Source organism: Cucumis melo, chromosome 2, assembly GCF_025177605.1.
Source record: "Cucumis melo cultivar AY chromosome 2, USDA_Cmelo_AY_1.0, whole genome shotgun sequence".
In the NCBI taxonomy this organism is placed as follows: Eukaryota; Viridiplantae; Streptophyta; class Magnoliopsida; order Cucurbitales; family Cucurbitaceae; genus Cucumis; species Cucumis melo.
Genome location: NC_066858.1, coordinates 23,812,245 through 23,830,108, shown reverse-complemented (window position 1 = coordinate 23,830,108; position 17,864 = coordinate 23,812,245). Strand labels below are relative to the sequence as shown.

Below are 17,864 nucleotides of genomic sequence, written 5' to 3'. Positions count from 1 at the left end.
TGACCCAATTATCAAATTGTTAGTATAAGATAACCCATACATAATTTTTTCATATAAACATTTATAAATAAGTAAAACTAAACACGTAAGTGTTTAGATATTTAACTAATTTTACAAAAAAAAAAATGTATACAAAATTAGTTGGAAATAAACAAGAATCTAAAATTAGTTTTTCATATGATAAGTTTATTTTTCTTTTATTTATTATTGTAAATGATAGAACTGTTCAAAATATTACCCTATATATCAAAGATAAATAGTTTGTTACTTATAGACCGTGACATTTACAAGTAGTTTTAAAAAAGTTTTTATTTAAAGAAAAAAAACTACCTTAAAAAATCATTATTTATAAAAAGTTGTCTAAACATTCTTATTAATTTTGCTATTCAATTTTAATCTCCCAAGAAATACACAGCATTCAACACATTTTCTTTTTCTTCCCTCTCACCTCCTAATCAAACTACACAATTAGTCACATAAATCAAATAATCCTTCCATTTGCGTATTGGGGATTTCCTTGGTTCGAGTCGGGCTCATAGATTATGGAGCCATTTGAACTAGAAAAAGAACAAATAAAAAACCGAAGGCCCATTAAAGGGCAAGGCCCAAGCCAGCAACCAAGTGGGGGTGGGGGATTCCACAATTTGACCAAAGAACCAATTCTCGAATGCCACGACACACAACAATCTCTTTCAAGGGGCGCAATTTATCAAACATTTGGAACAAGTAAAAGACGACCCATCCTAAGAACAACTGGCCTTTTTTTTCTTTTTTTTTTTCCAAAAGAATAAAATTAGAAATATTTATATTATTTAATATCATAATTACAAATTACCCAAAAACAAAAAAAAAAAAGAAAAAAGAAAAAAGCATCCAAAGTTTACCACTTCATGACGCGCCAATCCAGCGCGTGTATGTTATAATCTTCTCTCAACCAATCAGCGCTAAAAGGGGCAAACCCCACGGGTCCCACGTGATCCAACTTATTCATTCGGTTGCACTTTATCCACGCGCATCCTTGGCACGTGACACACGCGCTTGTGCCTCCCTTTGCCCTAATCTCCTGCGAGCGAGATCTTACTCTCTTATCCTGAAGAACCACAATAACCTCTGATAAAAATGCATATATCAACAATGCCCTTCCTCCACCACACCACCACCTCCTTCGCCTCCTACCATTCCGATCGTCTCCAATCCCTGGGATCGCCGTCGTCATTTTCCGGTTTTGTCTATTCCGTTATTTTATTCCTTTCTCGGACGCCGTAAGTTCCGATCTCCTTCTTTTCCCTGCGTCGTTTGTGTTTTTATCTTTCCTGAATTTGTTTATGTTCTTATTTCCGCCCTTGGGGTTGTTTATCTTCTGATTTTGTTTTCTGGGTTGTATGTATTTCAGTCTTGAAGTTTCGGTATGGAGCCGATGGACATAGTTGGAAAGTCTAAAGAGGACGCCTCGCTTCCAAAGGGTACTTGTAATTTCTGCGGTGTTTCTGTGTGATTTTTTAGGGTTTTTTTCCCTCATGGTGTAGTGAATTTGATGTGATGATTCATGGACTAATTTGGGGTTTCTTTTACTTTAGAACAACTATTTTAATTTTGAGTTATTTTTATAAATTCTGAAGAGGAAGTATGGAATTGTGTGTTGAAGTTGATGTCTGGAAAATCTATATTTTGTGAGTTGAACGATTAATGGTACCGTTAATTTTCGTTTCGACTGGAGAAGACGACCCTGGGTGCTTATTTTCTCGTTTATTGGATTTTGCTTGCTTGGTACGGCTGCATGGCGCGGCAATTTTTGGTGGGAACTTGAAAGTAGATAATTTCAGGAGGAGTTCATGGAAGGGAACTCGTTTCCTGTTTTTCTTTTCTGTCGTTTTCTGTGGGGACAAGCGAGTGACTTGTTTGCTGTACGCCATAACTAAATCTTGATGCCCTAGTGTTCATCAGTTCTTACTCTAACGTGTTCACGTTCTGTAAACGTGGATAGATTTATTATTTGGCATCATTCATGTTTTTGCTTTCATCCCACATCTGCTACATGAATTACCAGTCATCTAGTTTATACAACTTATTATAAGTATACTATGTAAGATGATAGGGTTTCCGAAAACAGTTGGATTTTCTTTTGTACTGGAATTTCATCCTACTTCAAAATTCTTCCCCTTTCTTTTTTACCCTTTGCTGCCTTTGAGTCGGTTTTGTTCTGTTGTTCTTGTTCAGCTTTCAAGCTAGACGTCTTTCTTTGGAAGATTAGTTTTTGTGGATTATTTATGTTCCCAATTGTTTGGAGTTTCTCTACTCTTGTGTCCTTTTTCTTTCAGTTTCGTTAGCTTACATGAATTGGTTCAAACTTTGATATGATGTAATATGGTGACAATAATATGGCACCCTTCATTTCTTTCATTTTTTTCTCAATGGCAACCTTCCTTGTACAAACAAAGTAATTGAAGACCATTTAATTGCTTAAGTAACTGCTGAAGTTTGTTTTGGTTTGTTGCTTTGTATGTGTGGGGATTTAAATCTCTTATATTTGTTAGAGGTTATAACACTGACCGTCAACCCATTGAGCCATGCTAGGGTAGCAAGTATTTTTGTTTTGTAAACCATGATGTTTCCCTGTTAGTTTGTTTTAGTTATTAATTTTTTGTTTTGTTTCAATTTTTCTTTTTCAGCGACTATGACCAAGATTATCAAAGAGATGTTGCCCCCTGATGTACGGGTTGCAAGAGACGCTCAAGATCTTCTGATTGAGTGTTGTGTGGGTGAGAACGTCTTGCCATTTTCTTTGTACATTTTAACATTTTACGTGTTAGCACTATGTTGGTTTCCTGTACAACTGTTAATGGCCGTATTGGTTCTATTGTTTTTCCAACAATAAGGGGTGGTAGTTTTCTTCAGACACTGTTGTTCTATTTTATTGTGTAGTTGATTTTTTCTACCTCTTTTTTACTATTGTCCTCCCCACACAAGCTATTTAAGGTGGTGTCAGGTTTTTATGACCGATCAATTATCACTTCTTATTCAAGAATTGATCTCTCTTTATTTTGCTGTTTTTGCAGAGTTTATAAACCTTGTATCATCAGAGTCTAATGAAGTTTGTAGCAAAGAAGAAAAAAGAACAATTGCACCTGAACACGTGCTCAAGGCTCTTGAGGTCTATGAACTATCCAAGTTTCATTTACATCCTCAATAATATAAACTTTTATGTGTTACTTGTTATTATGCTTTAGGATAATACATGCTAGCATTTTCTTGTTTACCATCCAGCTCCATGGATTCAAAATTCTCATTTTGTAGAAGTTTTATTCAGTATTGCTTGATACGGCTGTACAGCTAAAGTACCTAATCATTAAGTAAATGAATGTTATTCAGTGAATAAAAATTTGAAGGTCTCAACTATAACTTACCAATCTACTCCTTGTATGTTTGATCGATGTGCTGCTCCAACCATTCTGATCATGGAATCATTTTAATGCTCTGCTTTACTTTTTATTTTATGAGAAACCAGGCTTTCATTATGACTATCAAGTAATAATAGAAAGTATTTTTTTTACTTTAAGCACTGATCATATTGTTCTATCCTAATCTATTAATATTTTCAGTACAATTTTTTTTTAAAATCTACTGTCTTTTATATATTTGACCCCAGCTTGGGTCTAGGATTAACCAACTCTGCAGAAAATCTTAGTTTTCTCCTATTTCGCAGTAATGGAGGAGAGACAAATCTCAATATATGTTAGCAATGTTCTGTGGAGTTTAATGCCTCCGTTTTCCAATTCAAACATATATCTTTCCAACTTCGTCTTTATATTTTGTTCTTTGCTTTAGCATTGTTTCCGTGTTTTAAGTTTTTATTATTTGTCTCCTTTTAATTTGAGCTCTAGTCTCTTCTTGTTTCTTCAATAAAAAGTTTCATCTTTTTTTTTTTTTAAAAAAGAAAAACCTATGTTCTTGTGTATGAAGAGAGTGATTTGCAGCTTTTGCTTGGCTACTTTATATTATCTATGCTTTTGGGCTTACACTTATGTTTATATATATGATCAGGTGCTTGGTTTTAGTGAATACATTGAGGAAGTTTATGCTGCATATGAACAACACAGGATCGAAACTATGGTAATACTTCAGTATATTTACTATGGTATCTGTCCAATGAATTAATTGAAGTGATTGATCATATAGAAATTTGCTGCAGTCTAATCAGTATCTATTTTATTTTGTTCCATAAAGGATTATTTTCCATCATTCTTATAATTAGAATTAGATCATAAAATTTAGTTCTGGTTTTGGCTCATGTGTGTCTCAAGACATCTAGAAGCACTAACATTTTTATTTTCTCTCTTTCGAGAAACTTCTGCAGCAAGACTCATTGAAAGGAGGAAAGTGGAGTAATGGAGCTGAGATGACCGAAGAAGAAGCTTTGGCTGAGCAACAAAGAATGTTTGCCGAGGCACGTGCAAGAATGAACGGCAGTAATACTGCACCGAAGCAACCGGAGCCTGAGCAAAGTTTAGAGAGCTAATTTTAGGATCTTTATTTTCTTCAACCATAGGCAAGATTCCTTGACCCCCTTCCATTTGTGCCTCAAATATGCCTTGTGCATATGTACAAAAAAGAAATGATTAACCTAGCTACTGGGCTCTGTGAAGATGCATTGTAATATATATCCATATTTGCGGATCCATGTTTAGTTATTAATACAAGTAGTGACTGTTTAAATCTCTCTCTCTCTCTCTCTCCTCCCTCCCCATTATACTATCTCTACTATCTTAAATCTTAGACCTATTTATCACCATTCAAAATCTTCAATACTTAAATGAAACATCTTGTCTTTGGAGAGATCAGAAGAAGATGGGTCTCGAGAGAATTACTAGTAGATATTTTTGTTGTATTTGAGATAATTTTGACTTTATGCCCAACAACGTTCATTTATGTGTTTGCTCAGTGCCCCAACAAGCTTTGTGCGTCATTTTCTTACATGGATTTGGATTTGGTTTTCGTTAGATTGTCTATTTGTGAACAGCTACGGCTTATACTTAGGTTGGCTTTTGATGCGTTTCACTGTTTGTGATTCAAGTCAACCAAATGCCAATCTCACAAGTAAGTTGCACAGACATTGCCTCTCTCTTTCTCGCTTTCTTTTTAATTTGAAGTCTCTTTTCTTATGTCTCCCCGTATCAGTTGGTGGGTCACTCTATGTTTCTTTTGTCAGGATTCTCTTGCAGCACATCAATGAACCTTGAAACTAAGGATTAAATGATGAGAGCCCCACATAGCAAATAAAAGGGGAGAAACCACATTCTCTCTATTATACACTCCTCTCGTTCTCTCTCATTCTCTCTCCTACCAACCCACCTTCTAAAGAATCTACCTTACTTCCTTCTTCCTTGTTTCTCAGCTGCAGACAGTTATGGCTCTGGAATCCTCGTCCAGAAGGCACTTCCATTGGACAAGGAAGGTTAGTAATGAAGATGAAGACGATTCAACCTTCAACTCCTTAGAATCTGCGGTAGAAAAAAAGCAGGAGAACGCCAAGCCTATCTCACAAGAGCCAGAGGAACAGCAACAGGTTCGAGCACAATTGACCAGAAGGAAACTGCAACAGCTTGCCGTCTCCCGTTTCCGTTCAGTTCTCACCGCCCTTGGCCGCAACCGCAACTCGCAGCACGGTCTCCGTTCTCGAGTGGTAGGAACACTTTTTGGTTCTCGCCGGGGTCACGTTCATTTTGCATTCCAGAGAGACCCCAATTCAAATCCAGCTTTCTTGATTGAGCTTGCTACTCCAATTAGTGGTTTGGTGAAGGAAATGGCATCTGGATTGGTCCGAATTGCGCTGGAATGTGATAAAGAGAAAGATGAGAACAAGAAACCACCGGGAAGGAGACTGCTTGAAGAGCCTGTTTGGAGGACATTTTGCAATGGGAAGAAATGTGGTTTTGCTTCAAGGAGAGAATGTGGACCTAAGGAATTGAAGATCTTGAAGGCCGTGGAACCAATCTCCATGGGCGCTGGTGTTTTACCGGTGAACGAAGATGCCAAGGGCTGCGACGGTTGCAGCACAGAAGGAGAAGGTGGATCAGATGGTGACATTATGTACATGAGGGCAAAGTTTGAGAGAATTGTAGGTTCAAGGGATTCTGAAGCTTTCTACATGATGAACCCAGACAGTAATGGAGCTCCTGAGCTCAGTATCTATTTGTTAAGAGTATAATTTCAGCAACCATGGAAGGATTCATCTGAGTCACTTTACTCAAGGTTCCTTCAGTTCAGTAGCTGCATCTCAGCTAAAGTCCAACTCCATGTGTTGTTTTTTCCTTCTCTTTTTTGATGTGCTGTACTTTGTATTATTACCAGTTTAGGATTTTCTTTCTTTTTGTTGGGTTTGAAGGGGATACATTACAAGATGATGAGATGGATCGGGGAGATGAAGGTGTAAATGTATAGTTTCTGTTTAATTCATGATTAATTACAATTACCTTAAAAAAAGTTTTTGTTTGATTTTTCCAAGAATAGTACTCATTTTTACCGGGTAAATCTTCATTTTGATCTCTTCAAAAGGTAGGGGAAAAAAAATCTCCATCCTATAAGATCAACAGAGGCTGTGTTGTCTTGTCCAATCTTATGACATCATAAAATATGTAATGTTATTTGGGCATGTGATGTGATGATGTAGTAAAATTATTAAATGGTCTCACATTCAATTATGATTGTTCCTATGTTCAAATTTTTTAGATTGCTTCTTCAACTTTCCAACTTTTTACTTTACCCAATTACCCTCATCTCAAATTTGAAATTTGCTTGAACTTACAAACTAAAGTTAACAAGTTCCTTGTTTTTTTTTCATAAAACACCCTTTATTTGGAAAAAAAAAGAAACTCTCCATCTACATACTTACGTTAGCTTCTAAATAGATACTATTGTTTTAAACAACAAAATGACCATAAAAGGGAAAGAAAAAAATACCCAACCTGATTTTCTCCAAAAACATGTGGTTTGGAAATAATACATTAAATTTTCAAGTTTTAACCAAAATTTAGATTTAATAGCTATAATCATCATATGATTATAAGGATCTGCTCTCTCTCTCTACCTTGAAAGAAGCCAATGATAAGAGTTCTTTGTATTTTACTTTAGCTTTTTCTTCTCTTTCCAACAGTGTTCTTCTTTTTTCTGTTTAGAGTCACCCATCATCTTACCATCACCAACTTTATATTTTTTGGTCTTAAAGTGAAGAGCATTCAATCATTACTTGGGCTCATAGTTGTCTCTAAAATGATCCCAAGAGAATTTTTTACAAGGGCCAAATCATGGAAGTCATAAAAAGCAGTATTTATATATTTAAAGAAAAGTTCAAAATCCTCTTCCTGACAGCACAGCTGAGTCTTTTTTTTCTTCAATTCTTGACTGCTTTTCTTTCTTTTTTTTCTTCTTCTTTCTTTTCCTACTTTGGAATTTGGTTCTTTGGAATGACCAAATTCTCCTCCACTGTCAAAATTACTTGTTTACCCCCATGTGAAAATGGCAATGATTTGCTTTATGATGGTCAGTTTGGTCATATGAATAAAGTGTGGAGCAAGCCCACCACTTTCCCTAGTTTCAAGGCTTTTCTCACTCTGCCTTTTGTTACTTTATTCAATGGGGGAGAGGGTTTGGCTCATAGATGGGTCAAAATCAAATTCTAAAGATTATCTCTCAAAAGAAAGTAGAACCCATTGTGAGTTTGATAATTGCTTATCATTCTTCACAACATTTCAAAATGTTAGTGGCTGTTTACATAATCAACAGCCACTAGATCCATCAGTTAGTGCAAACTCTTAAATTTTTTTAAGCAAAATAAATTTATAATTGGAGAACTTGCTTTTTCGCTCCCCAAATGCTCATTATTGCTCTTTCTAAGTTACAAAACTTTTGTTTTAGACAAGGTTAAAGAAGTTAAATCCCACATCAGCAGTCTTGGAAACTAAACCAGTTTGACTGTCATCAAATCTGCCCTGAGAGGTTGAGAACAAGTTGCATTGAAAACGAGAAATTGACATATGATCCTTTCACCTTTGTCTGTTGTCTGTCTTAGGAAAAGGAGAAACTTACGAGAAGTGTCATCTTTGTAGATAAATATCAACATGACAGAAAGTTTATTGATTGAGCTTTGTAAGAGACTTGTTTGATACCTTTTGATAACATTTCTTGTCCTTCAGTTACATTTGACTGTTATTCTAAGTTAAAAACATTCTTCTCTTCTGTGATAGTCAGAGGTTGCTAAAGCAACTCCAATGATGGAGTTGGTGGGTCAAAGTAAAGCTTAATGAACAGCACAATTGTCTGAAAGTACATCTAATTCATCTTAGATGACAAAATATTTTAGATAGAGACCTCATTAAAGGAATGTTTGGTTTAGGAAGGTTAAGATCATGTCGCTCTAAGTAGGGGACTATTTGGAATGATTTTTCAAATGGTTTATATATATATATATATATGGAATTTAAAGCGCTTAAAAGGTTATTCCAGCTGAGATGTATTGCAATAAGAGAGATTTTGATATGTTGAGTTGGTGCTACAAAGGGAAGAGACCTGTTTGTAATGACTTCTCAAATGCTTAAAAAGAGATAGATTTTGAAAAGTTATTCCATACTAACTTAGAATCATGTCACTGTATGAGATTTGAAATGTTGAGTTTGTGCAGAAAAGGAAAAAAAAAAAGAAGCAAAGACACTATCGAATTCTAGCTAAGGGGAAGATCTAGTTGTGTGAAGCAGAGTAGGTGCTAGATGAGTTTTGGCAGTTATCATGAAATCTGATCTCAATGGAGCAAGACACAATATAATTGTAAACTCTTGGCGCACAATCAGCACAAGTTTATTAACTTTTGGCAACTTGGAGGAATTTCAATTTTTGAAGTTTCTCTGCTATACATTCTAATGATTACACTCTCATGTTATATATACGCCCTCTCTACTTTTTGGTCATACTTAAATATCATCTTGAGATACGTTAGTTACATGAGAGGGCTTCACAAGGTAGACATCTCTTTCCAATAAGGATTGCAGATTAGTTACAAACAAAAAAATCACTTCTGCTAAACAAATACTGAGGATTAACAAGAGTTGAGAGAGAGTGTAAAGTTGAAACTTATCATTCTTGGGTGAATAATAAATACCCAGATGATACCTTAGACAAAGCCAACAGTTGAAAAATAACTCATGGACAGTGTTCCAGTTAGTTAGTACAGGGATTTTGACTTCAAAGAATAAAATAATATGCAACACACAAACTCAATTGCAGGAATTCACATACAAGACCAAAAAAGCTAGGGAAATCTACCATCTAATAATCACTTGTGTACATGAAAAATCCATCAGCTGAAGCAGAAGTATTATCTACCATGAAGACATTATCTTCTCTCCTCAAGCAGATCTTAGGACTTGTCAGAATTCTGTTGCTTTTTTACTTTTTGTTCTTTTCTTAGTCTTACACTTCAAAACTAGAGCCTAGTCACCATTCTATTTCTTTCTTGTCCAACTTCTTTTGCGTCTCACTTCAAAGCTATGGCTTCTGTCGAGCAAAACCTGGCTGCATTGTTGACAACAGAAAAATAAGATTGATTAGACGTTGGGAATTCGATCAAAGTCCTACGTTAGGGTTTAGGGTTTAGGGTTTATAAGTGATGGTCAAGAGTTTATAAGTGAGGACGACATTCTTAAATGGTATGAGACCTTTTTTGTGTGAAACTGCAAAGCCAAGAGGCTTATGCCAAAGTTCACAATACACATACCATTGTAGAGATATCTTAAAGTTTGTTGTCTCTGACTTCATATAATTTTCAACAAAAAAGCGAAATGAGAGACAACAAAATTTATAAAGACAGCCTAAGGTTTTCTGCTAGAGTACCTTACCTTTAAGATTACAGCTTTATCAAAATTTATAAAGTAAAAAGAGAGACTCTACCTGACGAAGCATAGAGGGAGCAGCAGTAGAAGGAGGCTCTGCAAGTACATGACTTCTGGTCTTCCTTCCATTTAATGTGGCAACAGATGGGCTATTAGTTGTTGTTATGTCCCAAAAGCTTCGTTTTTTAGCTGTTGGAGCTGGTGATTTGAAGCGGTGGCTTGGGCTCTTCAGTTCACCAACGGTTGGCTCCTTTGGTCTTACGCTGGTTCTTGTTTCTGCCCTCTTTACCCCTTCTCCTCTCACCAATCCTGCTGTTTTTTCACTTTTCTTCAAGAGCTCACTGATAAGATCATCTTTTTGCTTCAACTGCACAACGTGCTCTTTCTTTGTCTTCTCAAGCTCGGCTTCTAATTGTTTCACCGTGCGGCGAAGCTCTCTAACTCCTTCCTCTGCACCCTTCCTTCTAGATTCTGGTGTGAAACAGTTCCCATTCAAGAAGGATGTTCTCGGTTTTCGTTTCTCATTTTGGTGAACAGACGTTGGGGGAGTTAGAAGAGATGTGGCTGAAGATGGGGTTGGAGAAGCAACTGCAGCCAGGGATTGTGCCTGTAATGTAAGTAACTTCTGTTGCTGACGAGCCAACTGCACACGTAGTTCACGATTTTCTTTCTGCAATTCAAGCAGTAGTTTCGCCTGGTCCGATTCAGATTCAGGTGCCTTCATTATTTCCTCGTTTGCTTCTGCAACCTACATTTACGTGCAAAATATTAACAGTGAAAAAATCGTCATTGGTAAAGGAAAGTTTGATCTTTTGCCACCGTTATGCATTCAGGAGAGTAATTCTAGGGCATTCTAACGAACCAAAATGAGGTGTTACGAACAGCAAAATATGTTTTGAGTCCCTCAAAATTTTAGATTTTGCGAGTTGCATGGAAAAGACTTGGTGAAATTAGAAGTAAAAAAAGAAGGGTGTTGGTCAAACCTTAGTTCTGATCTCTTTAGCACGATCAGCCCAGTGAAGTGTATTTTGAGTTTCACCAAATGATAGGTTGCTTGGGCTGATATTTGCAATCATCACAGTGTTACAAGCTCCTCCTAACGAGTCCTTTAGAAGTTGGGTAAGTTTTGAATTCCTGTAAGGAATGTGCTTCTTTCCTTCCACAAGGGCATTGATGCAACTACTTAGAGCAAGTAGTGATCTGTTTATGTTTGCTCCCTCAAGAGATCTTAATGTTCTCTGATCTGTGGCAAGTGCTCTCTCTGACCCAGCAAGATCAATCAATGAAAGCTTTCCTACTCTATTTACGACGTTCATTGCACCATCTCTGGCTCGATACTCAACTGTAACCTGCATATTGCAACAACATAGGAACGTGAGAAAGCTTTTCGGGAAAATCTTGAAGAGATCATGCAGGAGTTACCTGCAGTATAGCATGGGAACGTGAAGAAGTTTCATTAACACGGGTCGGTTCAGTAGTTCGGTTTTGATTTCCTCGCTGAAGCAAGGCCATCACCTAGACAAAACCCAATAGAAATGTGAGACGTCTGTTCTCCATTTCATAAAATATCAAACTTTCAAAACTATAAGGACTTAGAGTCTCTGAAAGTTACTTCATCCGTGGAGTAAGCTCTGTATTGTGTAAGACCAGCAGCAACAATGCCCTGGAGTATTTGGAACAACCATTTAGCTGAATGGCAATCAACATATTTCAATTAAACAGATATGAAGATCTCATAAACTTAAAAAATTTGATGTATTTGTCCACATCTGAGTTCGTCACATGAACAAGGTTGTTGGTCAACAAAATGCCATAAAACTCATTTCATCTTTCCAGCTAAAAATATACAAAGAAGCCAGTTTCTGCCTGCCATTCGGTACAATTCATATAAAAAGGAACACGACCAACAGAAAAGGGATTGCAGTTGTTGGAATGCCTTAAACATAAGTTGTATTCATATTTATGTTATTGACAGCTTTGACCCTAGAGTTTAGAAGAGTATTCTTTTCCAATCTCCTCCTCGATTCTCTTTCATTTACGTTTTACGTTTAACTTTATAACTGCAGTCAAAAACCTTAAAATTTCAATGGATTTAGTGCAAGTCATACAATGTACAACCCAGACCTGCTTGTCTTCTCTGAGGACTAATGGCCTTCCTGGGGACAACAAATCTCTGACTGTTTCATTGTAGACCTCAATGTAAGAGAGGTGGACTGTATGGTTCCCATCGCAGCTCCTCTGCCTAATCTTGGTGAAGAGATCTTTGATAGCCAAAACCATTACTCCAGGGTTCTCAACCGTTCCTAGCATTGTGTAGGTCTTGCCAGCCCCAGTGGCTCCATAGCAGAAGACAGAACCATTCCTTCCCTGCAGAACTGCTTCTACAAGCTCTGCTGTCCTGCACATTCAAATTGGTAACCATTTGAAGGAAAGATAATAAGGTTGGTTTAAAATGCAAAAGAACTAAGAATTGAATGAGACAATGTAGAAATATGTCTGTTGACCAAGGAAAAAAAATTAATGGAACTGTGAAACACACCAATTTGAAGTCTCCGAGCTTTTCTATTAGAATTTACTTCCTTTCTTTAATGCTTCACAAACTATGATCATAGCCGAAATTGAAATGGTTATGTATGTATCCTAGCTACTTCTAAACGAGAAAACACGATGCAGACATAATTGCGACTTCGAACACAGTTGAAACATTTCTCGAAGGTCAAAGATTAATTGAAATCAAGAACAGGGACAATATCTGAAATCTTTGAAAGTAAACTTCATCTTTATGCTCAAGGCGGAAGAACACGCAAAATCACATCAAATTCCAAAGAATACCCAGTTAGAAAGCCAATGTTTGTCAATTCTTTTCTGTTGAACTTACGTGGTGGAATAAACTTCTTGTTGATTAGTGGTGTCAGGAAATGAAGCGTCGAACGTAAAATGGCGTCCACGGAGCCGCTTCAGTCTCAAATAATCATTCTCATTAGCAAACTCTGTCAAATAGAGATCTCTTCTATTCACTATTTTAACACAACTCCTAGATCCAGCATCCTTTTCCTTCTTGGCCATCGGTCTCAGCCTCACAAATACCAAAATCCGACTCTCCCCCAAACTTTCCTTCTCTGAAAAACTCCCCGATTCCTCCATTTCTTGCAATTTCTTACATTTCTCCTTCATTTCCACCACAGGCATTGAGTTCCCTAATGACAATTTCCTCGCCACATTTGTTGACAAACTCGCCTTTTTCGAGCACGAGAACCCAACAATCCTATCACTTCCAACCACCACATTCTCCTTCGCATCAGCCATCGGAGGTTGGGGAAGAACATAAGTTCTTGTAACAGTTGAATTAGGCATTGCATTTTCTCTCATTACATTCTCAAGCTTCGGCTCTTTCTCCTCTTTCTTACAAGAACCATTCAGCTCAACACTCGGATGCGTTGTGAATCTTAGATCTTCCCCTTTTGGTGACGGTCTCTTAAGAGCTGCTGAAGCCAGCTTCTGCTGCTCGTACAAAAGGGTTAATGCCTTCATCTTCTCTTTCAATCCATGGTGAAGATTCCTAGGTGGAAGATTCAGTTGCTGTTTGTCTTCTTGACCTGGAATTGAATCAATCTGTCCGTCATTCATGATCTGAGACCGAGTCGAAACAGGCATTCTTCTCTTGAATTTTTCTCAATACCTCAACATACCCAGAAAAAAAAAATCTCACTGACCCACTTCGAAAAACTGCAGATAATTCAAATGGGTTTGAAAAAAATTCCAGGAAAGTGAAATAAATCTGCTGGAAAATGATGGTAGTCCCCAAATAACAATCAGAGCTCACGGAAGTTGAAACTTAGAGAAGAAGAGGGGGGAAAATGAAGATCAAAGCAAATGTTTAATATAGAGAATCTGAGCCGTTGATCTGATGGTGTGGACGGTTGATAGTGAAGCGGGGAAAATCAGTTTTTGAAGTTGGTTAAATGGGGCACTCCACTTTTTTTATTTCTTCCACTCTCAACATTTTGAAAAATTACTTTGGGCGAGTGGAGTGGAAGGAGCAATAAATGGAGTGGCGGTAGAGAATTTTTGGGATTTGAAAATTTTGAAATTATAATAAGTTCGTAACGGTCAAAAAATTTGCCTTTCAAACCACCAAACGGCTTGGAATGTTTCTGAACGTATGGGATTACTTCTCCGCGCTTTAATTATAATGAATTTCGAAATAATTGAAATAAAATCTTTTTTTCGAAAGAAAAGTGTGAGTTTTAGTGTGAAGCTAAGGTGCATTTATTACTATGCATCTTACCTTACTTTACCGTTGATGGAAATGGTTGGTGATAAAAATGAACGGTGGTGATTTAAGCTTCTTGGATCATATAATATTGGGTTGAATTTTTAGTGGTGAGTCAATAAATGATGACAAATATTGCCTTTTATATACATTATTGCCTTTTATATACATTCTTTCAAATATATATATATATATATATATACTTCTTTGTGCCTTTAAATACATGTTCTAAGGTTGAACTTATAATATTATAATAGAGTTGTTCTTGTTCATACCTTTACGTCGAGGCTTGACTTTCTTGTGTGTTTTTTTATAGCTTTCATTCTTTTGATGATAGATTTTAAAAGAATTTTTTAGAATGATTGATTAAAAAATAGAATGATCAAGCGGTATTTTAATAAGAACTTACATTTAAAAAGAAAAGAATTTTTTTTTTAATGATTTGTTTGTTAATTTACATTCTTGCATTATGTATGATTATATTCGTATGGAAATGGTTTTCTCCCCCAAGCAAAAACAATTTATGGAAATATTAAAAATTTGTAATTAGTTTATCTTTTAAGATAATGTTCGAAGTAGGAATCTCATGAGTCACATTAATTAACCACTAAAATTCTAAATATTATGTATCAATAAAAGTTATAGTATTTTTGTCTTTATATTTTTCTAGTACTCTAGTCTCGAGATGAAATTCACAATAAATTTATTCGTTTACTCATTTTATATATAGATAGATAGATTGTTTTAATCAAATATTAATAAAATATAAAAATTAAATGGTTGGTAATAAAATGACTCAAAGTGGGTAGAAAAGGAACAAATTTTCTTGTTTTTTTGTTTTTGTGGTAAATTAATATTTTATATGTATTAAATGAGAAGCAAAACTTCATAATGTGTGTGCTTAATTCCAATAGGGAATATGATAATTAAATCACATTTATTGGGATTGAGTGTTAAATAATTGGATGCTCAAAACTAGTTATGATGAAGCCCAATGCCTAAACTTCAAAGCAAAGGACATTTTAAAAAGCAACCATATTAAATTATGACAGTTATTTCCACCATTATGTTCATGAATTAGGCCAATTATATATATATATATATTCTAAACATATTATATTAAAATGTATGAATGTATTTGAGTAAAAGTTATGTTAATTAAATAGTTTCTTAAAGTTTTCTTGTTTAAAAGATTAATATATAGTCATTATATTTGATGTCTTCATCAAATCCAAAAAATTACATTATTATTTAAGTACATTTTAATATAAGTTAAAAAATAATGATAATATTGATGAAAAAGATCCTTGTGTAGTGTAGAAGCTAAATAAAAAATAATTGTAATGATGGAACTAAAAGATAAAAACGTTAACGGAAACTCTATAGCTTTGCATGATTAATTTCATTGTTTACGAACTCGAATGTGGAATTTGATTTATGTGATAGGAAGTGTGACAAAATTGAATATGGTTTAAACAATCTGATATAACTATAATACAAGTATAGCTAAATAATTAATGTAGTTCTACTTCATAGAGAAGGGGTGATAGGTTTGAACTTTCAACCTAGAAATATGATCTAAATTCTAGGACGGAAAAATAACATGCATAGCTATATATATATATATATATATATATACCTTTTTTTAAACTATATGTTTCGGTTTTTACCGTTATCTCTTGTTTATTTTGTAAATTTGAGTTAAATGTTCAATTTTAGATCATATTCGATAATAAAATGCAAATATGCTTCCAAGCCTAATAGAAGGTTAGTCAAAATTGGCCCACCTCGCTACATTTCGAGAGTATGTAAAAGCTAAAAATTAAAGTTGAATTTTACTCTTACCATACATCACTTTATCGAGTTATATTTATTTTTATGGAATTAATAGAAAGATATATATTTCTTAAACATAGCACGTGTTAATATATATATATATATATATATAAATAGGTTATATCAGTGAAATTGAATAAGTTGTTAACATTTAGTAAAAGTGAGAATTCGAACATACGAGACCATTTATACATATTATGTTGCTACTTGAGGTTGATTTCAAAAGCTTGACCTACTACTCACACAACATATAGTTCTAACATGTCCAAACGGCCCAAGAATGCAAAAGATTATTATTTAAATCGAAGTTCTCAAGATTAAACTCGAGAATCACAGACAAATACTTTTTTCAAAAGTAAACTTCCCTACCTAATCAAGAGCAACCCCGAATGATTGCTCTTGCTATAATATATTATATAATAACCATATGTGAAGTGAGAAATTCAAACTTCTGACTTTTTGGTCGACATTACATGTTTTTATAATTATAACTAAATCGACCCAAACTAATTAACATAATCATATTTTTCTTAAAAAGAATATCTGATGAGAGCTTAACGTCCAACCTATTTCACGACGAAGATTCATTTTTTTTAAAAAAAAGATGGCATTACAATTGACTTCTATAACTACTAATTTAACATCACATTCACATCCTCCATTTACAACACACACTCTCACTGTATATATATATATATATAACCTTTTCCATTCAAAAGTAAAGAAAGAAGGTCTTCAGCCATGGCAACCAAAACGATGACCATTCCTTTGTGTTTAATTTTGCTGTCATTTGGCGTAAGTTCTACCACAGCAACCAAATCCTATGCAAAAGACATCGACCCAAAATCCTTAAAACTCAACAACAAACAACACCAAAAACTTACACATCTTCATCTTTATTGGCACGACACCGTCAGCGGCGCCAAACCCTCCAGCGTCGCAGTTCTTCCGCCGCGCAACAACGTCACCGAGTTCGGTCAAGTCAACATGTTTGACAACCCTTTGACCGCGGGCCCTGAATTGGGCTCGCAATTGGTGGGCCAATCTCAAGGCTTCTATGCAGGAGCGGCCCAAGATCAAATTGGACTTTTGATGGCTATGAACTTTGCTTTTACTCATGGGAAATATAAAGGTAGTTCCTTTACTGTGCTTGGCCGGAATCCCATCTCCGACGGCGTGAGGGAAATGCCGGTGGTTGGAGGAAGTGGTAAGTTTAGATTTGGAAGTGGCTATGCTTTGGCGAAAACTCATTATTTAGATCCTGTCACGTTTGATGCTGTTGTTGAATACAATGTTTATGTGTTGCATTATTGATTTTCTTTTCTTTTTTCTGGAAAGTAGCGTTTACTTCTTGTAATATTTGCTAATGGCTTAAAGGTTTCTGAATGAACAATAATTTTTGGTGTTTTGTGGATTTTTTTTTTCTTTATGTAAATTAAGCTATGCTTTTTATTACCAATGCAAACGTATGATATAAAATGAAGAGATAGAAAAGATTAAATCGAACTTTATACTTTTAAAATGAAAAAAAGAACTATATTTTTGTTAGTTGTTTATGTTATTTATGAAATCATCAAAGAACCATAGTATTTACCATCCTTGTTATTGTATTTGACATTGGATATTTCACCCTCAATTGAATATTGAACATGATATTAACAATAAGAATATTCTAACTTATTTAAAATGATTGAGAAGCTTACCAGAAATATATTTATGAAATTATTTGTTTGTTTTTTTAGGAAGTGAAGTCATATTGAAATACCCTATAAATTTAGGTCATAGATTGGCATACACGATCAAACGTAGAGAAAATAAAACTCCCTATTTTTTCAATGGTTTTTTTTAAGGTAACACACAATTGTGCCATTGACGAA

At 35.2% G+C, this 17,864-nt stretch overlaps 4 protein-coding genes across 5 annotated transcripts; 3 read left to right on the top strand and 1 right to left on the bottom strand.

Moving 5' to 3' along the window:
- Positions 1-1,092: 1,092 nt before the first annotated feature.
- Positions 1,093-4,715, top strand: LOC103494097 (protein Dr1 homolog). Of its 2 annotated transcripts, none has more exons than XM_008455130.3 (6): positions 1,093-1,262; positions 1,394-1,463; positions 2,670-2,759; positions 3,057-3,151; positions 4,042-4,110; positions 4,355-4,715. In XM_008455130.3, the coding sequence occupies exons 2-6, from the start codon at positions 1,409-1,411 to the stop codon at positions 4,514-4,516; spliced, it is 471 nt and encodes a 156-aa protein (XP_008453352.1). In that variant the 5' UTR covers positions 1,093-1,262; positions 1,394-1,408; the 3' UTR covers positions 4,517-4,715. The 2 variants fall into 2 exon arrangements, with proteins under 2 accessions (XP_008453352.1, XP_050936996.1); XM_051081039.1 differs by having other exon boundaries at positions 4,343-4,715.
- Positions 4,716-4,870: 155 nt separating this feature from the next.
- On the top strand, positions 4,871-6,492 carry LOC103494096 (protein MIZU-KUSSEI 1). The gene is made up of 2 exons (XM_008455128.2): positions 4,871-5,094; positions 5,207-6,492. Exon 2 carries the CDS (start codon positions 5,405-5,407, stop codon positions 6,203-6,205), a length of 801 nt encoding a protein of 266 aa, XP_008453350.1. The 5' UTR covers positions 4,871-5,094; positions 5,207-5,404; the 3' UTR covers positions 6,206-6,492.
- A 2,611-nt stretch (positions 6,493-9,103) lies between these two features.
- Positions 9,104-13,945, bottom strand: LOC103494098 (kinesin-like protein KIN-8A). The gene is made up of 7 exons (XM_008455131.3): positions 12,757-13,945; positions 12,003-12,276; positions 11,491-11,541; positions 11,301-11,393; positions 10,862-11,227; positions 9,937-10,626; positions 9,104-9,561 (listed from the first exon to the last, which is right to left on the bottom strand). The coding sequence occupies exons 1-7, from the start codon at positions 13,530-13,532 to the stop codon at positions 9,535-9,537; spliced, it is 2,277 nt and encodes a 758-aa protein (XP_008453353.1). The 5' UTR covers positions 13,533-13,945; the 3' UTR covers positions 9,104-9,534.
- Positions 13,946-16,728: 2,783 nt separating this feature from the next.
- Positions 16,729-17,301, top strand: LOC103494099 (dirigent protein 22-like). Its single transcript, XM_008455133.2, has one exon. The coding sequence runs from the start codon at positions 16,729-16,731 to the stop codon at positions 17,299-17,301; it is 573 nt and encodes a 190-aa protein (XP_008453355.1).
- The last annotated feature ends 563 nt before the right edge of the window (positions 17,302-17,864 follow it).